At 45.5% G+C, this 22136-nt stretch overlaps 1 protein-coding gene across 47 annotated transcripts in view; it reads left to right on the forward strand.

Annotated features, from left to right (window-relative positions):
- Nucleotides 1-9242: 9242 nt before the first annotated feature.
- The window catches only part of TCF7L2 (transcription factor 7 like 2), a 217948-nt gene continuing 205054 nt past the window's right edge, over nt 9243-22136 (forward strand). For 31 of the 47 annotated variants that reach the window (XM_016919350.4, XM_016919332.4, XM_016919333.4 and 28 more), the window contains exons 1-3: nt 9481-10203; nt 10463-10529; nt 10739-10863. In XM_016919350.4, coding sequence (XP_016774839.1) covers nt 10015-10203; nt 10463-10529; nt 10739-10863 — 381 coding nt within the window. In that variant the 5' untranslated portion in view covers nt 9481-10014. Of the gene's footprint in view, nt 10204-10462; nt 10530-10738; nt 10864-22136 lie in introns of all 47 variants that reach the window. The other 16 variants (XM_016919362.4, XM_016919341.4, XM_054659905.2 and 13 more) reach the window with 3 other exon arrangements.

Consider the following 22136-nt stretch of genomic DNA (forward strand, 5'->3'; position numbering starts at 1 on the left):
CAGAAAAAAGCCTAAGTAGGGGAGGAATGGATGGACAAATGTTAACTTCACAGCGTAGCCGGGTGTGAGTTTTGCTTTAAAGAAATCTATTTATATTTTGCCAAGATCCCCTTTATACTCCCAGGGTGTCACAGAAAATCGTGAGGATGAGTCTGTCATTGGGTTGACCAGAATCCAGGAGCAAAAAAAAGATCTGGACTGGGAGACAGGAAACCTGCATTCCAGTCCTGGTCTGGCCACTTACCAACTATGGGACACTGGGCCACCCTGGATCTCTTGGAGTCTCAGTTTCTTTTCCTGTAAAATGGGGGTAATTATATTTGTTCTCTCTATCTCACAAGGTGTTTTAAGCAGCAAGCGGGACAGTCTATAAGAAACGGCTTTTGGAAGGACAATCCCTGTTAGGCCGTTCTTGCACTGCAGTAAGGAGATACCTGAGACTGGGCAATTTATAAAGAAAAGGGGCTTACTTGGCTCAGAGTTCTTCAGGGTATACAGGAAGCGCAGCACTGACATTGCTGGGCTTCTGGAAAGGTTGCAGGGAGCTTTTGATGATCATGGCGGAAGGCAAAGGGGGAGCAGGCATGTCACATGGTGAAAGCAAGAGCAAGCGAAAGAGAGTGAATGGGAGGGGGGTGCCACACGCTTTTTAATGACCAGATCTCACTCACTATGATGAAGACAGCGCCAAGCCATTACAGCACCAAGCCATGAGGGATCAGCCCCCATGATCCAAACACCTCCCACCAGGCCCCATCTCCAGCACTGGGGATTACAATTCAACCTGAGACTTGGGAGGGGCAAATATCCAACTCTATCAATCTCCTTACAGGACAGAGGATGCTGCGGTTGTGAAATCTGTATGCAGGTCTCCAAGCACATTTGGATAAGTGGGATTAATCAGTTTTTTAAATTTTTTTTACTTTTTTTTTTTTTTTTTTGAGACAGAGTCTTGCTCTGTCTCCCAGGCTAGAGTGCAGCGGTGCGATCTTGGCTCACCGCTACCTCTGCCTTCTATGCTTAAGTGATTCTCCTGCCTCACTCCTGAATAGTTGGGATTACAGGCACCTGCCACCATGCCCGGCTAATTTTTATAATTTTAGTAGAGAAAGGGTTTCACCATGTTGGCCAGGCTGGTCTCGAACTCCTGACCTCAAATGATCCACCTGCCTTGGCCTCCCAAAGTGCTCGGATTACAGTTGCGAACCACTGCACCTGGCCCATCATTTATTTTCAAACTGAAGGAGTGAAATTAAATATTTTGTCACTGGGTGCGATGGTTCACGCTTGGAATCCCGGTACTTTGGGAGGACAAGGCAGGTGAATCACGAGGTCAGCAGACCAAGACCATCCTGGCCAACGTGGTGAAACCCTGTCTCTACTAAAAATACAGAAATTAGCCGGGCGTGGTGTCGTGTGCCTGTAGTCCCAGCTTCTCAGGAGGCTGAGGCAGGAAAATCACTTGAACCCGGGAGGCGAAGGTTGCAATGAGCCAAGATCGTGCCATTGCACTCCAGCCTGGGCAACAGTGTGAGACTCTGTCTCAAAAATAAATAAATAAATAAAAATAAAAATAAATATTTTGTCATCCACATGCTTTGAAATTCAAGCATGACAGTAAAATTGACAGAGGTTTAAAATTATATATCAGGTGCAGTGTTAATGATGGCTACCTTAAAATTTCCCCAACTTGTGTGAGAGGTATGGATATAAGAGAAGAGGAAGAAAGTCAAAGCATTTATCTCTCAAAATAGAGCATTACTTTCATCCTGATGGCACAAATAATCCATGCCTAGTTGTGAAAAAATGATAATAATAAAAGACAACATAGGAAAGTATGAAAATGAAAGCAAAGGCTGGGTGCACTGGCTCACATCTGTAATCCCAGTGCTTTGGGAGGCTGAGGTGGGAGGATTGCTTGAGTCTAGGAGTTTGAGACCAGCTTAGGCAACATAGCGAGACTTTGTCTCTAAAAATAAAAAATATGGCCAGGAGCAGTGGCTCACGCCTGTAATCCCAGCACTTTGGGAGGCTGAGGCAGGCGGATCACCTGAGGTCAGGAGTTCGAGACCAGCCTGACCAACATGGTGAAACCCTGTCTCTAGTAAAAATACAAAAAATTAGCCGGGCGTGATGGCGGGCGCCTGTAATCCCAGCTACTCATGAGGCTGAGGCAGGAGAATCGCTTGAACCCAGGAGGTGAAGGTTGTGGTGAGCCTAGATAGCACCACTGCACTCCAGCCTTGTTGACAGAGTGAGACTCTGTCTCCAAAAATAAATAAATAAATAAATAAACAAATAAATAAAAATTAAAAAGAAAAGTTAGTCGGTGTGGTGGTGCATGTCTATAGACCTAACTACTTGGTAAGCTAAAATGGGAGGATTGCTTGGGTCCAGGAGTTCGAGGCTGTAGTGAGATAGAATTGTGCCACTGTACTGCAGCCTGGGTGACAGAGCAAGGACCTGTCTCAAAATAAGTAAATAAACAAACAAACAAACCAAACAGAAAATGAAAGTAAAAATTTTCCCGAATTCTATCATCTAGGGGGAAAAAGTGCTGTTGACATTTTGAAGCAAATGTCTCCAAATATTTTTACTTTTTAATATTTTTTTGAGACAGAGTCTTGCTCTGTCGCCCAGGCTGGAGTGCAGTGGCACAATCTCAGCTCACTGCAACCTCTGCCTCCTGGGTTCAAGTGATTCTCTTGCCTCAGCCTCCCAGGGGGAGGCCACCATGCCCTGCTAATTTTTGTATTTTTTAGTAGAGATGGGGTTTCACCATGTTGGCCAGGCTGGTCTTGAACTCCTGACCTCAAGTGATCCGCCTACCTCGGCCTCCCAAAGTCAAATATTTTTAAAGAATAATTACATTAAAAAAAGAATTCTACAGTATATGCTTTTTTGTAACCAGCAATAATATAGCATGAACATCCAGAAGATAACGTTAGAAAGATGCTTCTTGTATAAAGGGGTGTGTGAGGTGCCTTCGAAGAAGAAAAGACAGAAAGACATTAACATCAGATCCTTCCCTAAGAAATGTTCTCTCTGGCTTCCAGATAGAGTTTGGGTGGGTGGCAGGGCCAGGAGGTTCTCACAGGCATATAGATGCCATCACTTATGGCCTTTAGCCCCTAATGCACATTGATTGGAAGGAGAATGGGAAGTGGTGGGGCCCAGGAGGCCTCTTCAGATTCTTCCTGGCCTAAGACTTGGGTTTCTTTAGAAGCATAGTCCTTTGCAGAATGAGAACAAGGAAACTGCATCCCTGTGCTGTCAACAGACTATCAGGAACCTTGGCCACCCTTAAAAAGCACAGGGAGGATTTCCAACAGTGTGTGAAGTCATTAGAAATTCAGTGTGTGGGGACACAGGCAAAGAGAAACACCACATCTCCATAGGTGGGGGTGCTGGGAGGGGCTCCCGTGTTTCTTATGGAGTTTGGGGGTTATTATAAGCCCTCACTCTCAGCATCCTGGAACCTTTAATAACGATTAATGCTCTCCTTCTTGCTCTAGGTATTTACAGCATGCCCTCAGGCTACCCAGAACCAGTGTTTGCTAAAGATGACAGTCCACTGGAAGCCTCTCTTACTGTTGCTAAACCTTGTGCTGCATATTGTTGTCTATACTGAGACCCAAACTCACTCTGGATCCTGGAACTCATTCACTGAAACTTCTTCCCTTTCCTCATCCAAATGAGTGTTTTGTTAGGAAACGTAATCCATCCATACTAATTTGGAATTTGCAGAAACATTTGGGATTTTGCAAGGGAGGAGAGTTGCTGATTCTAATCCAGTCTCAAGTGATTCGGTCAACATAGATTTAGTATTTTCTCAAGACAGTTTGGGGCTGATACTGCTGTGGATTCCTAGTGAGGACCAAACCTGAAATCTTCACACTATGGACCTGAGTCTCCTTGGATATTTTACCTCCTCCCATCCCATATTGCTTCTGGCCAGATGCAGGTGTGTCAGCCCACACCTAGATGAATTTCAAGGGGGAACAATGGCATCATCCTCTCCTGAAGTTTCACCTGCTCTGTCGCTTGAACACACGTAAGCCACCTTGTGAGACTGTTCAATACCGGGGGACATAGTATCTGTCTCATTTTAAGGTGCCCATGTTTTAGTGGAAGGTGCTTTGCTATCTGTGACATTTTTGAATACAGCAATGGATTTGAGTGGGCAAAGCTGCTCTGTAAGACAGGGTGGGGTCATTGAAGCCATTTTAAAAAGAGAAAACAAAAGAAAACCTCAGGCATTTTAATATGTTAAATACGCATCCAATTATTAATTCTAAAGACTTCTACAAATCAACCTAGATGAAACTTTTTTCACCTTTTTCCTGCCTCTTTTCCCCTTCTCAGAAACATTTAGACCTACCCTATGGCAATGACTATTGGGAAGTCTCTGCCCTGTATATCAGGGTAGCACAAATAATTCAGCATAAAGCAGCCCAGTTACTGTAGCTTGGCATTAGGATAAGTATATCTTAAGAAAGTTCTTATGCAGACTTGGCTTCAGGCAATAAAACGTCATAGACGTATAACTGTAGCGAGTGAAATTTCTAGGGAGCAAATTAGGCTGAAAACATCTTCTAGAGACAGCTAGAAAGGAATTGTACACCACCCCAAAATAAGGCAAGTTATGCAGTAAATGTTTCATTTATTGGCCTTCTTCCATTACTATTAGGGTTAAAAGACATCTTGTCAATAAGAAAAGTATATTTATGGAGGACTGATGTCTTTCAGAAAGCTGTTCCTGTCACAAATGCCTATAGCAGTGGTAATCGGCTTATGAAGGCAGGTGATGAAACCCTGTACAGATGCATACATCTCCCCATTAACCCTTGGATCATCAGGTATTATTGTCACTTTATTACCTGGACCTGTTATTAGCTGAAGCAAGGTGATCAAGCCGGGCACTTCAGAAAAATGTCAGAACAGAAGAGTGTTCCTCAGGGTTTCAAGGGGAGAGAGTATGTGTCTCTCCAAGTCCCTTCACAGAGTCTTTGGGGGGATAGAGGATGCCTGTGAAGTGGGCGCTTTTGCCTAACCCTTCCTCTTGCTAAATTTGAAAACTCTTGGGTGTCCAATTTTTTAACGTTCCTATGTTGGCTAAGGGAGTAGCTTTCCTCAAGGTCCAAATAAGGAACCATCACCCACGCAGAACAAAAAGCAAACAGAAAATCTCACAGTGGAATCAGGACTTTGGCTTCTAAACATTTCCCCATTTTATAGCTTCCTTATGTTTTCAGATTCTTTTTTTGGCTTCCTTTAGCACACTCCCGGCATAGATAAGTCCAACACAGTGGGGTAACAGATCATCCATCTTGGAGCCCAGATCTTTAAAGAAAAATCACACAGGAACACAAATACACACACCCACACATGTACATATCACTGTCAAGGGTAACTTAGTAGAATCTTGCCGAGTGATTGGGGGAGCTGAATGTGGTTGTCAACATGTATTCCCCACTTCGGGTAAATCTGACAGACTAGCCTTGTTTTTCTCAAATTCCAGAGCCAAGCTTTCAATATGGTTTGTCTTCTTTGCTGGTGTGCGTGAATCTCTGAGCCATAACTGGGGCGTGTGGTGAAACGATGGAATCGTGGACTTTTAAATATTAACAGGCAATTTAAAAAAGCCCATTCCAACCACCTCATCCACCAGGTGAGACAAGACGAAGGGGCCGCGGGTGACACAGCCTGTGGCCAGCCTATTTCTGCAGTCCCCTGTCAGGCACATTCCTGTATTTCAATGGGCACCTAACACTTCACCATATCTCCCCCATGGGGAACCAACACTTAAAAGGTGATTTGTGTAAACCGAAACCTCCTTTTCATGCTCATTGATAGGGATAAACAAGGAAGCACCTCTGGAAGAGGTAACACCACTCACTTAAGTTTTAAGGTATCAGCATGTATCCAAAGAGAAGGATTTAATCAAGGGAGGGCTGAAGGAGAGGAGAAAACAGAAGAGAAGCAGCAGAAGGGCAGTGGATGAAGAGGGCGAGGTCAAAGTCAGAGAGGCCTAGGGACAGCTACTTAGAGTTCAGGACCTGGACTGGCGCCAGGAATGGACTCCAAGGGGTGAGGGCCCAGCTTCTCCTTGCCTTCCTCCCAAAATATGCAGAGACCTAACTGGATTCCAAGGGATGAGGGCACAGCTTCTCCCCCCTCCCACCCATTTCCCAACATGCAGAGCCCATGGTGGCAAAATCCCCTGGCTCAGGCTAAAGTCAGAACTGGTCTGCTTTCCTGTGTTTTTCAAATCTCTGCCATTTGGGCAGAACGTTTGGTCCTATAAACCAGGAGTCATCAGTATCCACAGAGAAGTTGCCTCAGCACTTGGACCCAAGTCAACTGTGTTTAAAATTTCACACCAAATCTATAAATTACACATTCACATTGTGGGCCAGCCTACCCTTTTTTCAAATAGTATTCAAGGTATTTTTCTTGTTTTTCTTTCTTTTTTTTTTTTTTTTTTTTTTTTTGAGACGGAGTCTCGCTCTGTTGCCCAGGCTGGAGTGCAGTGGTGCCATCATGGCTCACTGCAAGCTCCACCTCCCGGGTTCACGCCATTCTCCTGCCTCAGCCTTCCGAGTAGCTGGGACTACAGGCACCCGCCACCACGCCTGGTTAATTTTTTGTATTTTTAGTAGAGACGGTGTTTCACCGTGTTAGCCAGGATGGTCTCGATCTCCTGACCTCGTGATCCGCCCGCCTTGGCCTCCCAAAGTGCTGGGATTACAGGCATGAGCCACTGCGCCCGGCTATTCAAGGTATTTTTCAATACCTTGCTGCCTGGCTACTGCAGTGCCAATTCTGCCATTCCCTCCCCCTCCTCAATTCAGGCATCACCTGAGGGACTTGCAGAGCATCAGGGATCTGGCCCCTCTGAGATCTTGCTGGTCTGCTCAAGCCTTTGTACAGCACCAGGCAACGAAATTAAATGTGGGACATGCACTATCACAGAATAACTTTTTAATTGCTTAATTAAATCAGAGATTTAAGGAAGGAGAGATTCAAAAGAGTTCCCTTTGAATGAGAAAAATAAGGATATGCCAAAATGGATAAAGTTACTAATCATGGGAACAAAGCCCTTAGTATTTACATATGATAAAAATGCAGGCCAGTATAATAAAATCAGTAAGTACATTCTTTAAAATTTCAATTCAGTATATTCCTGAGATTTTATTATACAGGTAGTACTATAAAGAACATAGAAGACCTCATTATCCAACTTAATTCAGACCAGGGTTTGATTAAAAAAATAAAAAACAAAAAACTACCACACAGGACAAAGAAATTGCCATAAAATTGAGTTCCTATAAATGTGTTCCAGTTTAAGTAACTAAGTCCCTAAAATGAGCCTTAGTAAAGTCTACGCTGCATATAGACAGACTTAGGCACATCAAGTATACAGGTGACAATTAGCAAGTGTATAAAGCTATGGTCATTTCGCTAAATGTGTAAATCTAAAGGCAACCAAGTAAAAGACCTAAAAAAGGAAACTGTTAAGTCCATTTGTACATGGATTTAACAGTAAAGCATTTCATTCTTCATGTTTTCACTTGGTGTCTTGAAATAATCCCCTTTCTGTCTCCACTCTCCCTCTTAGACACTGCGCCTGCCTTATTTATTTATGAAGTCTGAAGGTTAGTCCTACCTGCTGAGACTAATTAGCCCTGTGCTTTGTATCCTATGCAATCCTGTCTGATTAAATGTACACATTTGTTTTACTTCTTTTCAGGCTCCTTCTCACTCTACTTCTGATATTCTGATTCATATCAAAGTTGGGAGTTACAGTGATTCTCCTCTGCCTCCCCCCCAACCCATTTTTATTTTGCCTGCATCTTATTCTTTAGTGTGCAAATGTGGTTGTGATTTTTTTCCAGTGCAGGGGAATTCGTTGGCCTTGTCAATCTCGGTATCATTATTTTTAGTAGTCTTCTTTCTGAGACTGTAGCCTATAAAACACTTTTGCTGAAACCCCAAACTCTCTAAATATTACATGGCAAATTTGCTTTCTTTTGGAAACCTCGGTGCTGATGGGCCAGCTGAAGTGCAGGTGAGCTTTTTCAGGGAAGGGTGGGACAACAGTACATCCTGGACTCTAGACTAATACTACTCCTAAGAGGCAATTTGCTAAATCCTACTGATTCATTTTTTTCTTTTTTCTCTTTTTCATGTTGTAGTGTCCAGTCTACTTCTTACTGGGTATTTGCAAAAATGAATCCTCTTGCTCTATCACCCAGGAACATTGTGTTTTGGGAGCTGGGTCTTTCCTCTTTAACATAATTCCATTCCCCATTTTGTAGCAAATCAGTCTGCTCCTCCTCTAATACCTAAAAGTCAACAAATACCTGCCTCAAGCCCCAGGTTTCCCATCTTCTCCCGAAGGTCTTCTAGCATCGGTTTGGTTAGCAATTTCCTGCCAGAGCCACCTACATCTTGATTATTTTGGTCAGTCTTTCGGGGATTTCATTTCAGACCCCCTTCGAGAAACACTGTAGCCCAACTGATCCCAGGGGTTGGTGAACTTTCAGTTTTATTTTCCCTGACGGTGTTAACGCCCAAACTTTTCACCTCCTAAGTCAAAAAGGACTTTGACTCTAGCTCATTTCCTACTACCTCCAACGTCAGTTAAAAAAAAAAAAAAAGCAAAACACCACTCTACATTTAAAAGAATCATATATTTTTCCTTAAGGATACTTTTAATGTTTCTGACATTTAGCATTTGTTTTTTGCATAAAAAGTCGTTTTGGCATATTCATCCTAGTGGGACTTAACATTTCATGAAATGATTCACTACTAATAAACAAAAAAGGGAGGAGGGAGGCCTCATGGGTTAATAGTTTCTTTCATTGTAGATGACCAGGAACTTTGACCAGCCCCTTCACTTCCCCAAGCTCTCTGAAAGTGGAGGGTTGATCTTTCCTTTTGACCACTTTTGTCGCATCCCGCCTAAGGGTGGCTGATTTCACTGCTGAATTAACCACCAATCACCCCCCCACCCCCTCCCCCAGCCACCACCTTCTCAAATACTACCCTTCCTTTTCCCCCTCCCTTAAGACTTATTTCTAATATTTCTAAAGTGCACTGTTTTGGGCCTCTCCCCATCCCCGCCCCCCAAGTGGGCTTTCCTTCCGCTTTCCTCGGCTCGGATTCCTGACTTGGTCGCCACCCACTTCTCCTCCTCTCCCACCCCGCATTGTCTTTCTGAAACCGCCCCCTCCCGGAGCAAGTCCCTGCACCCTCGCCCAGAATCCCGGGCTCGCACACACTCCGCGCAGGCCGCTCCCCCTGCACACTCCTCCCTCCGTCTCCCCCCGGCTTCCCCGCCCCTCTCTTCCTCCTTCTTTCCCTCCTCCCTCTCCCGGCGCCCGAAAGGATCATTGTTAGCCGCCCCCGCCCCGCCCACCCCGGCTGTTTATTTATGCACACGTCACCGGGCCGGCCCCGCCCTCCGGCATCTCATTAAGGCAGTGTGTTCCTCTCGCCCTGTCAATAATCTCCGCTCCCAGACTACTCCGTTCCTCCGGATTTCGATCCCCCTTTTTCTATCTGTCAATCAGCGCCGCCTTTGAACTGAAAAGCTCTCAGTCTAACTTCAACTCACTCAAATCCGAGCGGCACGAGCACCTCCTGTATCTTCGGCTTCCCCCCCCTTTGCTCTTTATATCTGACTTCTTGTTGTTGTTGGTGTTTTTTTTTTTTACCCCCCTTTTTTATTTATTATTTTTTTGCACATTGATCGGATCCTTGGGAACGAGACAAAAAAGGAACCCAAACTCACGCGTGCAGAAGATCTCCCCCCCCTTCCCCTCCCCTCCTCCCTCTTTTCCCCTCCCCAGGAGAAAAAGACCCCCAAGCAGAAAAAAAGTTCACCTTGGACTCGTCTTTTTCTTGCAATATTTTTTGGGGGGGCAAAACTTTTTGGGGGTGATTTTTTTTGGCTTTTCTTCCTCCTTCATTTTTCTTCCAAAATTGCTGCTGGTGGGTGAAAAAAAAATGCCGCAGCTGAACGGCGGTGGAGGGGATGACCTAGGCGCCAACGACGAACTGATTTCCTTCAAAGACGAGGGCGAACAGGAGGAGAAGAGCTCCGAAAACTCCTCGGCAGAGAGGGATTTAGCTGATGTCAAATCGTCTCTAGTCAATGAATCAGAAACGAATCAAAACAGCTCCTCCGATTCCGAGGTAGGAAAAGCCCCTCGGGCTGGTGGGGTTTTTTATCTGTTTCCTGGGCTTGGCAAATGTTGCTGAAAGGGGAGAAATCGGGGCTGGGGGCGGCGGCGGGGCCCGGCGGGCGGCGTGTGCGTACGGTGCCACCATTGCAAAAACTTGTAACCCTGTTTTTTTCTACCCCCACCGACCTCGCCGATTCTTTTTCTCCCCCTTCTCCCCCTTCTGCGTGGCGTTTGCCCCTCGCCCTCCCCACCTCCACCCCTCTGGGAAGGCGGAAAGACGGCCTCCGCCTCGCTCCGAAAGTTTCCGAGACAAATCCCGGGAAAGTTTGGAAGAAGGTGAGTACGCCCCGCGCGCCCCGCAGCCGCCCGGAGCCGCCCCCCGGGCCGGCCGCCCCGCGCGCCCCGGCCCCGCGCCCGGCTCGGCCTGGCCCTGCGCCGGCCCGGTCGGGGCGCCCGGCCCCTCGGGGCACTTTCTAAAAAGTTTCTCCTCGCTCTCTCCCGCTCCGCGCGGCCGCCGCTGTCCCCTCGCCGCCCCGCCATGTTAGCGGCCAAGAGGCAAGATGGAGGGCTCTTTAAGGGGCCACCGTATCCCGGCTACCCCTTCATCATGATCCCCGACCTGACGAGCCCCTACCTCCCCAACGGATCGCTCTCGCCCACCGCCCGAACCGTAAGTGCCTCCGCGCCCGGCCCCCGCCCGCTGCCCGCCCGCCCGCCCGCGCCGCCCGCCGGGCCCCGCATGCGGCCCCTGCCCTGCCCCCTCCCCGCCTCCCCCTCCCCGCCTCCTCCCCTCCCTCCCTCCCTCCCCTCCCCCGCTCGTGGCCCAGGCGGCCCGAAACTCTCCAAACTTTTCTGCCTTTTGTGGACTGGATTTGTTTGCACTTCGCCACGTTCTTGCTTTCAGTTTGCTGCCTCGTGATGTTGGGGAGACCTCTCTGTCCAAGCAGGGCTTTGTTGGTGGGGAGAGGGGGGAATCCGAAGAACTTTTCTTTTGCGTTCTGGTTCCCCCTCCCCCTTTGGTGGTGGTGTTTGTTTCTTCACTCTGGGAAGATGACTCTGTGGCTCTTTCTTTGCTCTCTCTCCCTCTCTCTCCTTCTCTTCCTTCCCTCTTCTGTGGCGTCTTGGGCTTTCCCCGGTTAACCCCTTGGCTGCCGCTGCGGGCCACGAGTGACTGACTGTGCTGCGCCCGATGCGCGGGGTAGAGAGTGGGTTTCCTCCAGGCGTTGGACTTGAGAACTGGCTAGCGCGCAGAGCCCGGGGCCCTGGAGAGGCTCCTTGGCTTTCTCTTTTGGGCGGCTATGTATTTAGCTTTCTAGTGGAGATCGCTGGCTCTCGGCCCTCCTTCCCCCTTCCCCTGGAAGGTCACACTTCCCAGATTGGTCCCACCGCAAACTTGGGGGCTCTGAGGCGTCCTTTTCTTGGCAACCCGCAGGGCCGCGAGCGCCCTGGGCGCCGTGGCGGGCTCGGCTGCCCGGCGCACTGGCTGCGGGCTCTCCCGGGCCGCGCAGGGCAGCAGGGCTGAGCGGGGCGGGGAGGCCCCTGCGGCCCGGATTCTTGGTTTGTGTGCAGCCGGAATGGACTCCTCCAAGCGGACTTGTGTATTTCTAGGGAATTTTGGCGCCTTGGGATGTATGGCGGGGTCGGCGCTCGCCAGCTTCCGTGTAGGCCCGTCGTGGGCCCCAGGGGGGCCAGAGACTAGGGTGTGCGGGCTCAAGGAGGTGCGGGGGCCGAGGGAGGCCGGGGCGCCTCTCCTTCAAGGGAGTGGGCCGCCGATCGCCGGCCACCCAACTTTGGGGGCCCCAGGGCAGCGCGGGGTGCCGGGCTCGGGGGGCGCTTCCTGCAGGGTCGGTCCCGCGCCCAACCCTGACATTTGTTAATACGGCTCATCCCCTCCCCCACCGGCCTCTGCCCCCTGCCCTCACCCTGAACCCCCTCCTCCTCATCCCTCCCTCCCTCTTCTAAGAAGCCTGGATTACGAATCCCTGGACGCAAGACGCATTTGTGCCCGGCTTCCCGGGATTGTCATTTTACACCTTCTCCAGTTTGGTCCCCTACCCCTTATTTACACACACACTTTTGTTTTTTCTTTTTCGGTAACTCTAGATAGCAATTTGAAATAATGCACCCACTGTTCAGCAGCCATGGATTCGGTGCTAATGGCCGAGGGCTTGCCGGACGGGAGTCGATCAGATCTACAAGTGTTTTTAAGCATTAAAATATTAACTATCAGGTTTGACTTGTTTTTTTGGGCCCTGGCAAAATGGCAAGGGCATGCTAGACCGGTCATTTTTTTTATGGCTAGGGAAGAGAAATAATTATTCCCCCCCTGCCCGGCGCCCAGACATGCTTGGGAAGCTGGGAGAGCGGTTCGGCTCAACTCCCTTCTCCAGGGCCAGTTCCACCAGGCTGCAGGGGCCGCGCTCTGGGCTTGCAGCTGTAGGGGAAGCACAGTTCGCTTACTTTGTATTTTTCTTGGGAGCTTGTGGGGCATCTTAAACGGGACCGTTCGGCTCAGAATCGCAGTGTTCGCCTACCAATAAACCGGACCAAGCAACATGTCAAAGAATCCCTGAGAATTTCTGCCTCTCCTCCCTTCCCCCTTCCGATGGAAACCTCCCTGGTATTATTTTAAAATCCACTTAACCATCTGAATATTGAGCTTTGATGGCGGGCTTGCTAGCTTTCTTGACTCTTTTTAAACTCCCTGTCTGATGCTGGCAATCTTGCCATCCCTTCTCAAACTTGAGCAGTTGTGTTGTCTTGTAATTAGCAAACAGGGAAATTGCTAAAGGCAAATAAATGATTTCCCGGTGAGAAAAGGAAGGCTCCCAATGATCGGTCCCTTTTGTGGGCATTATAGGAATAGACGGCGTCTAGTTATTTTAATTGTGGACATAGCGGGTGGCCTGGTGCTGTGACATCAGATTGAGTCTCAGAACACATTTCTGAACTCAGTAGGCAGTTTTAGTACTTACATGTCAAACACCAGCAGACATCTTTGTGTACACTGCCCCTTCGTCCTTCCTCCCTGTTACCTGGGTTAGATTATGTGCTCCAAAATTAAAGTTATTTATTTAGGCTGGTCAGCAGAGCAGTGGAAATGAGGATGGTAGGCTGTTGTGTGTCATTCCTGACGTCTTCAATCAGAAGGCCAGCTTGCAATCCAGATTTGATACAGCTGCGGGAGGAATGGAGGAATGCATAGGCAAGATAGCGGGCTTCCCATACTCTTCTGAAATCCTTAGTGTTTTATAGGGTGTGTTTTTAATGGCAAGGTGTAAAGACAAATTTCGCTGTATGCTTTATTATTTTCCCTTTGCTCCTTGGTGGCGGTGATTTTTGCTACATTTTCTGTTACTTATGGTGTACCTGTAAGCAGCTGCATCCTTTAAAAAGCAAACTCTCTGGAACCCTGATTTCTGCTTTTTTATTTAAGAATGTAAAGAATTAGAGAGTATCATTAAATCGGCTTATGATGAATAATACATTATCTCAAGAATAATGCTTTAATTGCTGAAGACACCATAAAGCTTGATAGTAATAATTTTATTTTAAAATGACAAAGATTTCTGCATAATATTAATTTAGTCTTTGATTCAGTAATAGGAATGGCTTTTAAAAAGACAGATTCAGATACAAAACTGCATTAAGGAGAGGTCTAGTTAAGTAGATGGGAAGTGTTAGAACTGCAAATATTAGAACTGTGGTAACATTTGTATATTAAAGATAAGAATACTGTAACCTATTAAAGTTGATTGGAAAAAGTAGTTTTACATTTCTTTTTCCCTCCTGGCAAAGGGGAAATAGGAATATGGTGGTTGAAATTCCAGTTAGGTTTGAAATTTCTTTTTAAGGACTTGATTATTCGAGCCCTTGCATCTTCTCTTATCCAAAGTTATTTGCTTTTCAACCGAGCTCTTTGCTACTAGGTTGAACAGATAAATAAGCTGCATCTTGAATTCATTTTTGAACTTGGAATCCAGCATTTAAAGGAAACCGAGAGGGGCCTATTCATTGGGGTTTTATTTAGTCGGGCAACTTCTCTTTCTGGCTTGTGAAAAATGGACGTTTTTTCCTCACTGAAACAACATAATCCTTTCTAATACAAAAGATTTAGACCTTGGAGTGTGAAGGGTTAATGGTGGTCCTTCCCAGTTGTCCTCCCACCCCCCCACCTCACCCCTGATTGTTTTGACAACACTTTTCAAAGTGTGACATTCCAAGCCCCTACATAACAATGTAATATTACTGTAATTACACAGGTCATTACATTTTAAATAGAGAACAATAAAATGCTTATCGCCCTGAAAAAGAACAGGTGTTCTTACCCTTCTTTGGTATTTATGCTAATTGTTTTTCATCTCCTTCAGAAATATTTATGGCGAACATGTTTAGATTTCAATCTCAATGCAACCATATTAATTCCATGCTAATCTTTATAGGTTGGGGTTTAATGTCTGCAGTATGGATTATAGGCTCAACATTCACCCAATAAGTCATATTTTAATGATTATAAATTAAATATGCCAGCGCTTTCCACTTTGTTGATATTGAAACTTTCTGAAATCCCAGAAACAAACTCAGGCATTTGGGAGCCTAACGAGCTTATCTGGAAGACGTGTTTTTGGAAACTTTTGACTGTTTAAGGGAAGGAGCTTTGACTGATGCCCTCTGTGTCTGATTGAGAAAGAGTTTTTTGAGGAAAACAATCCTCGTTCTTGCTAGGAGTTCTTCACCTTGATTTTAATTTTACTGATAGGGATTTCATTTAGAGTCATTGCTGGAAGTTGGTCAGCTTTCTGTTTCTTAGCAAGCTGTGAAAAAGTTACCGGAAGGTTTCCGGGGGCTTGCAGATCAAGAATGCTATTCTGTTTGCAGTGCTGGATCGCTGCAGTTCTGCACGCCATTAAAAAAAATATTTGCTTTAGAAAACTAGCATTTTAATAGTTGCACCAGAGGCTGTGCTTTTAAAGATTACAGTAGAAGTCTTTCCAGGTTTTGAATGACTCCTTACATCCCACGAGGTGCCCCTGGCTGTGTGCAAAAAGTGCCTAGATTTCTCAGTGGAGAAATCCTGGTGCAACTTCTCTTACACACGTGCAGTGGGTAAACTAGAAGGTATCTAAGAGGATTTTACATTTTGTCAGATGTCTCACAACAGGTCCCCCTGAATCACATTAAAAATGCACTGTAGAGAAAGGACAGCTGCAAATTTTTGTGTGGACGCGTGTTTCTGGACCATGACTAAAACTCCGAGGACCTTTCCCCCAGCTGTCTGGAAGTTATGTGGAAGTTGGTTTATTGGCAGTTAAGTATGAGACAACCTGGATTTAGCAAATGCTCTCTCCTGCACAGGAAGTAGATGACATTATATTGGGGGAAGGGAGGAGACCTCAGGCAAGAAGTGATTTACTTTTTTTTTTTTTTTAAATGCTGGAGTTGCCAAATAAATAAGCACTTTCCAGGGAAGTAAGTGTAAGCTTTTTAGTCTTGGTGAGTGGCATTAGATAATATCTTTGACTGCATTTATAATTCTTTTGAGGTGACACATTTTAAAGTTTGGAAAAGGAGGCTGAACCAAATTCTTGAGGGTCTTATTTTCAAAGGGGTGTGTGATGTGGGCCTCTGAGTTTCTTCTGGGAGTGAATATTGGCAACTATGTAAGTAAATCTTCAACTCTGACTTATAATTGAGCACATTTGTGAAGGAAATGGTTAATTTTACAACCAAAGGCAAACTCGCACCTCGACAGGTCTGCTGAAAGAAATGTGCCCCAGTCTTTTTGCTGGCAAGCGCACCACCAGGTCATAAATCCACAGGCTTTATTTACAGCCCATAACACTTATGAATGTTAAGATATTTGACGCCACGTTGGCCTTATAATATTCAAGGTCCGCAGACATTGGCAGTAGCTCAAATTTCTCTCACTAATTATAAGCAGTGAGATGGGGGGAGGTGGTGGTATCCTAACGCAAATGCTGCCCTCCCTTCTCCGCTGACCCCCACCTCTGCAATCTTGAGTTTACTGAGACAGACACCACCACTCCTTTGGCAGCTGACTTGTACGTTTCCTCTAGGCTATTGTTATACACATTGATAAAGAGCACTTTCAGGAATGGAAATTAAGTGGGGGCTCTGCACAGATGCCTTTTTCAAAAGCAAAGTTGCTTTAGGTGTTTGCATCTTTTCCCTTTTCTTTTCTCCCTTTTTCCTTTCTTTCTCTTTTCTTAATTCCCCCCAACACCCCCACCTTTTTTTTTTTTTTTTTTTTTTTGAGATTACATTGCCTATATTGTGCATTTTCCCCAGGAATACTTAAAGAAACCTGGTATGGGAGACGGCTCTTTAATTTATATGATGTTCCCCTGAGTGGAAGGAAAAATGTACACATTACATAGTACACTAGTTAAACTAGTTAACGTGAGAGTTTTTAAAAAAGTGAGATGAGGTGAAGAGAGTTGACTAAAAGAATGTAATAGGTGAGGGGAAAAAAAATCCAGGTTTACACTGGGGATGGGAGGGCTGCTTATTTGTGAAAAATGTACTGGTATCTGCGGGAGGAGGCACAGAAAAGTAGCCAGAGGAGACAGAATAAATGCCTAAGAAAGATAAGAAAAGTATAATACAAGAGAACAAAGATTTGGGCTTGGGGGAATTGAAATTGGAGATTGGAAGTTTCCTTATGGAGGGGCGTGGGAGTACCCTGGGCTGGGCTATTAAAAAGGGATATTGCTTTGCTCAGCAAAGATGGGCTGCGATCCCTTCATTACCCAGGGTGTTCTACCTAGCCACAGATGTGTTTCCTATCAGTTACTGTGTAAGCATCTGAGGGTGAGGCATTATCTGTGGTGGAGACTGGAGTGTGAGAGAGAAGGCCAGTTGGCCTACTGATTTTAATTTATGTTGAAAAAGCGGGCTGTTCTGGTGTATTACAAACTGACTACGCGGTATAAGGGGGAAGTGAGATTCAAAGGTGTTTGCCAGGCCAGGAGAGATGATAGCTCTCATTTCTGACTGGATCCTTCCTTCCATCCAACCCAAACTTAAAGACCCAGGCCGAAAGGATTTTCTTTTCTAATCAATGGCATGCAGAAACTTACTAGCCCTCAGGGATAGATATGAATCCCTAAACAGCTCATTACAAAGAAGGGGCTGTGGGATCTTTGAACGGGTTATCAGCCGAGGTGTTCTTTGCTTTTCCCAAGATAGGTTTTTTCTCCTTAGGCACATCTGATTTCGGGCTGGTAATTCGACCTGTTATATTTTATTCTTTTTGTCATGCAGTAGCCCCAACCAGGTCGGTCTACGGAGGAAGGAATGGCCAGGAGTGGCATCAGCCCTGAAGGAGTTAAAATTGCTCCCTAAAGTTTGGCATCATGAAAATAAATTTGAGGCCTGGTAGGCATTAGCAGGGCACAGCACATTTACAGAGCTTAATTAGTACGCACTGTAATTGTTCATGGTCTGCCAGAAGAAGTAATGTTCAGGAAAAGTGGAGTCCCTCTCTTGCAGTCTTCAGCTTGAAACCGATAAATCACTTGCATATTTGTGTAGTGATTCAAATGGAGCTAAGACCTCTCCCATCCCAACATGTGGTAAATTGTAAAGTCAATGAATTGCAGATGTAGGCTACAGTGAGATTCTCTAAGAAAATGCAGAATGAATGGGAAAGAGTGATGCTATAAATATTTACCGAGAAGATAACTAGATTCCTTCGTGCTGGGCCAATTATGATGTACTAAAATATATTAGTAAAATGCTTAAAAAATTGAGAGGATTTGTGTGGGTCTTTGGGTGGGTTGGTTTGTTTTGGAAAGTGAAATAAAAGGCACTATGTTGTTGTCGTGTCAGTTGTATTAAGCCTGAATCACAATGGCATACCCAGGGAAGGACACATGAAACCCACATTAATGCAAATTAATTCGTTATGAGTTGCAGCACTGCGACTGCTAAGTGGAGTAATGATGGGGCATCATTTTAAGAGTTTTAGTGTAGCAACTTTTAATGAAAATGCTGTGTTAGGAACATGTCTCAGCACTTCAGCCCACGTGTTTTTCTATATGCTAGAAATATGTTTTGTACAAGAGCAGGAAACTTGATTCACTTTATTTTTTCCCCCAAACAGTTTAAGAGCTTTAATTATGTTTTGACGTTGAAAGAAAATCATCTAGTTTTTCTCAAAAATCAACCCAGAAATGCCCATCACCATAACGAAGTTCAAGCTCAACTTTATTTTGCGTGACTTTGCAGCACAAAGTGGAGAAACGATGAACATAGCATTTCCCCGCAGACCTACAGATAAAACTTTCTTGAAGCGACTTTTTCCCCTGTTTTTCTTCTTAGAGAATTTTGGTCTCAGGCAATGTTGCAAGTCAATACTTCTTTCCCCAAATGTGAGTAGGTGGATACGTATAGAAGCTGTAAAAGTTAATGATCGTTCTCTGACTCATAGCTGATGGTTTCAGGTTGAGGAAAAGAAAAATTAATGAGGGTAAATAGACATTTGATGGAACATTGAGACAGTAGGAGAGATTGTTCTTGTGTCTAAAGGCATGCATTTTGTTGCAGCAGAATTTCTGAGGCAGAATGCCAGGAAGTGAAAGGGGATGCTGTCGTTAAGTTATTGTTTAGGGATGGTACAAATGTTCAGTATCTAGATCTTTGCAGAAATGTTTAAGCTCAAGTACCAGGCAATGCTGGTTTTGCCTTTTCTCTTGAAGTCAGAGGCCCCCCTTGGTACTTTTTATAAGGGCAGGCAGTCACCCAAAGTCTTGGTCAAAAGTTTATTTCCCATTAAATGTAAAAGGCTCTCAACACAGGACTGGGGGCAGTGGGGTAGGGGAAGCTGGGCTTATAATGGCCTGTGGTTGCTCAAATGACTAATGACCTAAGAAAAGGTCTTAGGTATACTAAAAAATAGTATTTTGTTTATTAAGGTAATTACATGGAAATTAGATTTCAAGTGGCTCATGGTAGTAGCTACAGGATAGAGAGGAAAGTGGACCAAAAAAACTAACACCTCCTAGGAAATGATCTGTTTTTTTAATATAGATAAGAGAAAGCCAGGTGATTCATTAAACTGAAAATAAAGTAAACGTTCCACCTCTTCCCAATTTAGCAGGACGAATAGGCATCAAAAATTAATGTTCATCGTGTTAGAAGTTAGCTTAGTGCTGGAAAAACCAACAGAGGATTTCAATTGTTTTAATTGTCTTTGAGGAGGAGATTCCTGTGGTTGAAAAAAGCTGTTTCCCATTCCATGTCTGGGTATCTCTGATGTTTTGCATATCAGAAACATCAAATTTAGAGCCCAGTAGTGATTAGAAATAAGATGAAGAATCTAGATATGATGATAATAAGGGAAGGGGTTAATCTTAAAATGTTGGTCTTTACATTGCTGAAGAATTTTGCAAGCCTGTGCTGAGAACTGCCGAGTCTTCACCATTCTTCCTCTGGACAAGTGAGGGCTGAGGCATTTGTGGGTAGTAGAATGGGGGATGGGCTTGGTCACTGATTTTTGTTGAGAGCTTCATGGGAAGGAATGAAATGGAAAATACGTTGGAGTTCTCATCTGGTGACTCCCTGGGTACTCCAGGCAGGGAAGTGCCATTTTGAAGGTGTGAGGCACAGCCAGGTGAGAGCAGCCATGTTTGCCGGATGAGGAAATGATGTGGAGTGGTCTTGGAGCACTCCTGGTGACTGGTGCAGGACAGTCCCAAGAGATTAGGCAGATGGGAACCTGTTTTTTTTTTTTTTTGAGATGGAGTTTCGCTCTTGTTGTCCAGGCCGGAGTGCAGTGATGCGATCTTGGCTCACTGTAGCCTCTGCCTTCCCGGCTCAAGCAATTCTCCTGCCTCAGCCTCCCGAGTAGCTGGGATTATAGGCGCGCACCACCATGCTGGGCTAATTTTATTTTTGTATTTTTAGTGGAGATGGTGTTTCGCCATCTTGGCCAAAACACCATCTTGGCCAGGCTGGTCTGGAACTCCTGTCCTCAGATGATCCGCCCTCCTCGGCCTCCCAAAGTGCTGGGATTACAGGCGTGAGCCATTGCGCCCAGCCTGGGAACCTGGTTTTTATTTTATTTTATTATTATTTTTTGAGACGGAGTTTTGTTCTTGTTGCCCAGGCTGGAGTGCAATGCCTAGATCTCGCTCACCACAACCTCCCCCTCCCGGGTTCAAGCGATTCTCCTGCCTCAGCCTCCCTCATAGCTGGGATTACAGTAATGCGCCACCACGCCCGGCTAATTTTTGTATTTTTTAGTAGAGACGGGGTTTCACCATGTTGGTCAGGCTGGTCTCGAACTCCCGACCTCAGGTGACCGCCCCCGCCCCCTGACCTCGGCCTTCCAAAGCGCTGGGATTACAGATGTGAGCCATCGTGCCCGGCCAGAACCTGGTTTTTAAACTCAGATATGCCTTAGTCATCTTGTCCTGGACTTCGCAGTCTCACCTCATATTCCAAAGCACACAAATGGCCTACCATCTTTTATTCTTCCTTCTAGCTTCTGGAGAGAGAAATGATTGTTCCAGTTTAGAATGCCAGGGGTTTACTGGGTGTTTGTATTTTTTATCTGTGCCTTAAAAAAATTAGATTATAATGAACAAGACATCTTTATGTTTTACAGGGAAGGAAAAAGCAGTGAAAGTATGCATTTTCGAAAGAAAAGTGTGTTGGGAAAAGAGAGAGAGGGTGGAAACCCAAAGGAGAAACGAAAATTTTAAGTCCTTGTTGCAGTGGCTGGAGGAAGTGAGCTTGGAAATCTCTCCAGCACAATGGTTGCTGGCTGGGAAGAAAGATCTGAATTAGACACAGAATAAGCTGCTTGTGCTGGGTGTGTTTGTGAGCTGGGTGAGGTTTTCTGTGTTGCTGGGCACCTGAGGGAAGTTACGTGGCTGGGGGGTGGGGTGGGGGGCATTAGAAGGGAGTATGGGTGTCTGCGGGCGCGCGCGTGTGCGTGTATGTGTGTGTGTGTGAGAGAGAGAGAGAGAAGGTAAAATTAACTTTGTCCTATATGTTGGTTTCTCTGCTAGAGTCTTAAGGAACTTGCAGCTGCATTTTTACTGTTTCAATTACAGCATTCTCCTAGGATTGTTGGTGTTATTTGGGTGATGATGAAGGCAAGGATTAAGAACAGAACTGGACAAGTGAAAATTGAATTTGGATTAACCACAGTTTGATTAATTTATTCATAAGATTGTGACTGTATGAATTTTTTTCAACAACATATCCTTAGTTATCAGGTGTCCATTCAATTTTAATTGACAATATAAGATTCCTATGGTTACCCTGTGTACAGATTGCCTAGGGGCTCTGCAGGGATTGTGGGAAGAAAAGCTTGGACAAGTTTCCATTAAGATCTGAATCAGGCGATTGGAAAAGAAGAGAATAAAACCAACTGAAAAGAGAGGGACAAGCCTACTCTTCTTGAAGGAGAACCCTCCTCAGACAAGAGCTACTTTCTGGCCAAGAATTCCAGGCTCGCAGAGAAACCTGTCCCAGGCACAGAAGTTGTTTTAACATGATGCAGAATTGTCACAGTAATTAGTGCAATCTCCGTTTACTGACTGGCAGTTTTTACAAAAAGGAGATGGGGACAAAGGGTGCAAAGTCATCTTTGTTTTTCAGCAGGTCACTTTACTTATTTATTTTTATTTTTTATTTTTGAGATGGAGTCTCACTCTTACCGCCCAGGCTGGAGTGCAGCGATAAGGTCTTGGCTCACTGCAACTTCTGCCTCCTGAGTCCAAGCAATTTTCCTGCCTCAGCCTCCTGAGTAGCTGGGACTATAGGCGCCCGCCACCACGCCTGGCTAATTTTTGTATTCTTGGTAGAGACGGGGTTTCACCATGTTGGCCAGGGTGGTCTCAAACCTCTGACCTCAGGTGATCTGCCCGCCTCAGCCTCCCAAAGTGCTGGGATTACAGGCGTGAGCCACTG

The sequence above is a fragment of the Pan troglodytes genome, chromosome 8 (genome assembly GCF_028858775.2).
Source record: "Pan troglodytes isolate AG18354 chromosome 8, NHGRI_mPanTro3-v2.0_pri, whole genome shotgun sequence".
Lineage (NCBI taxonomy): Eukaryota > Metazoa > Chordata > Mammalia > Primates > Hominidae > Pan > Pan troglodytes.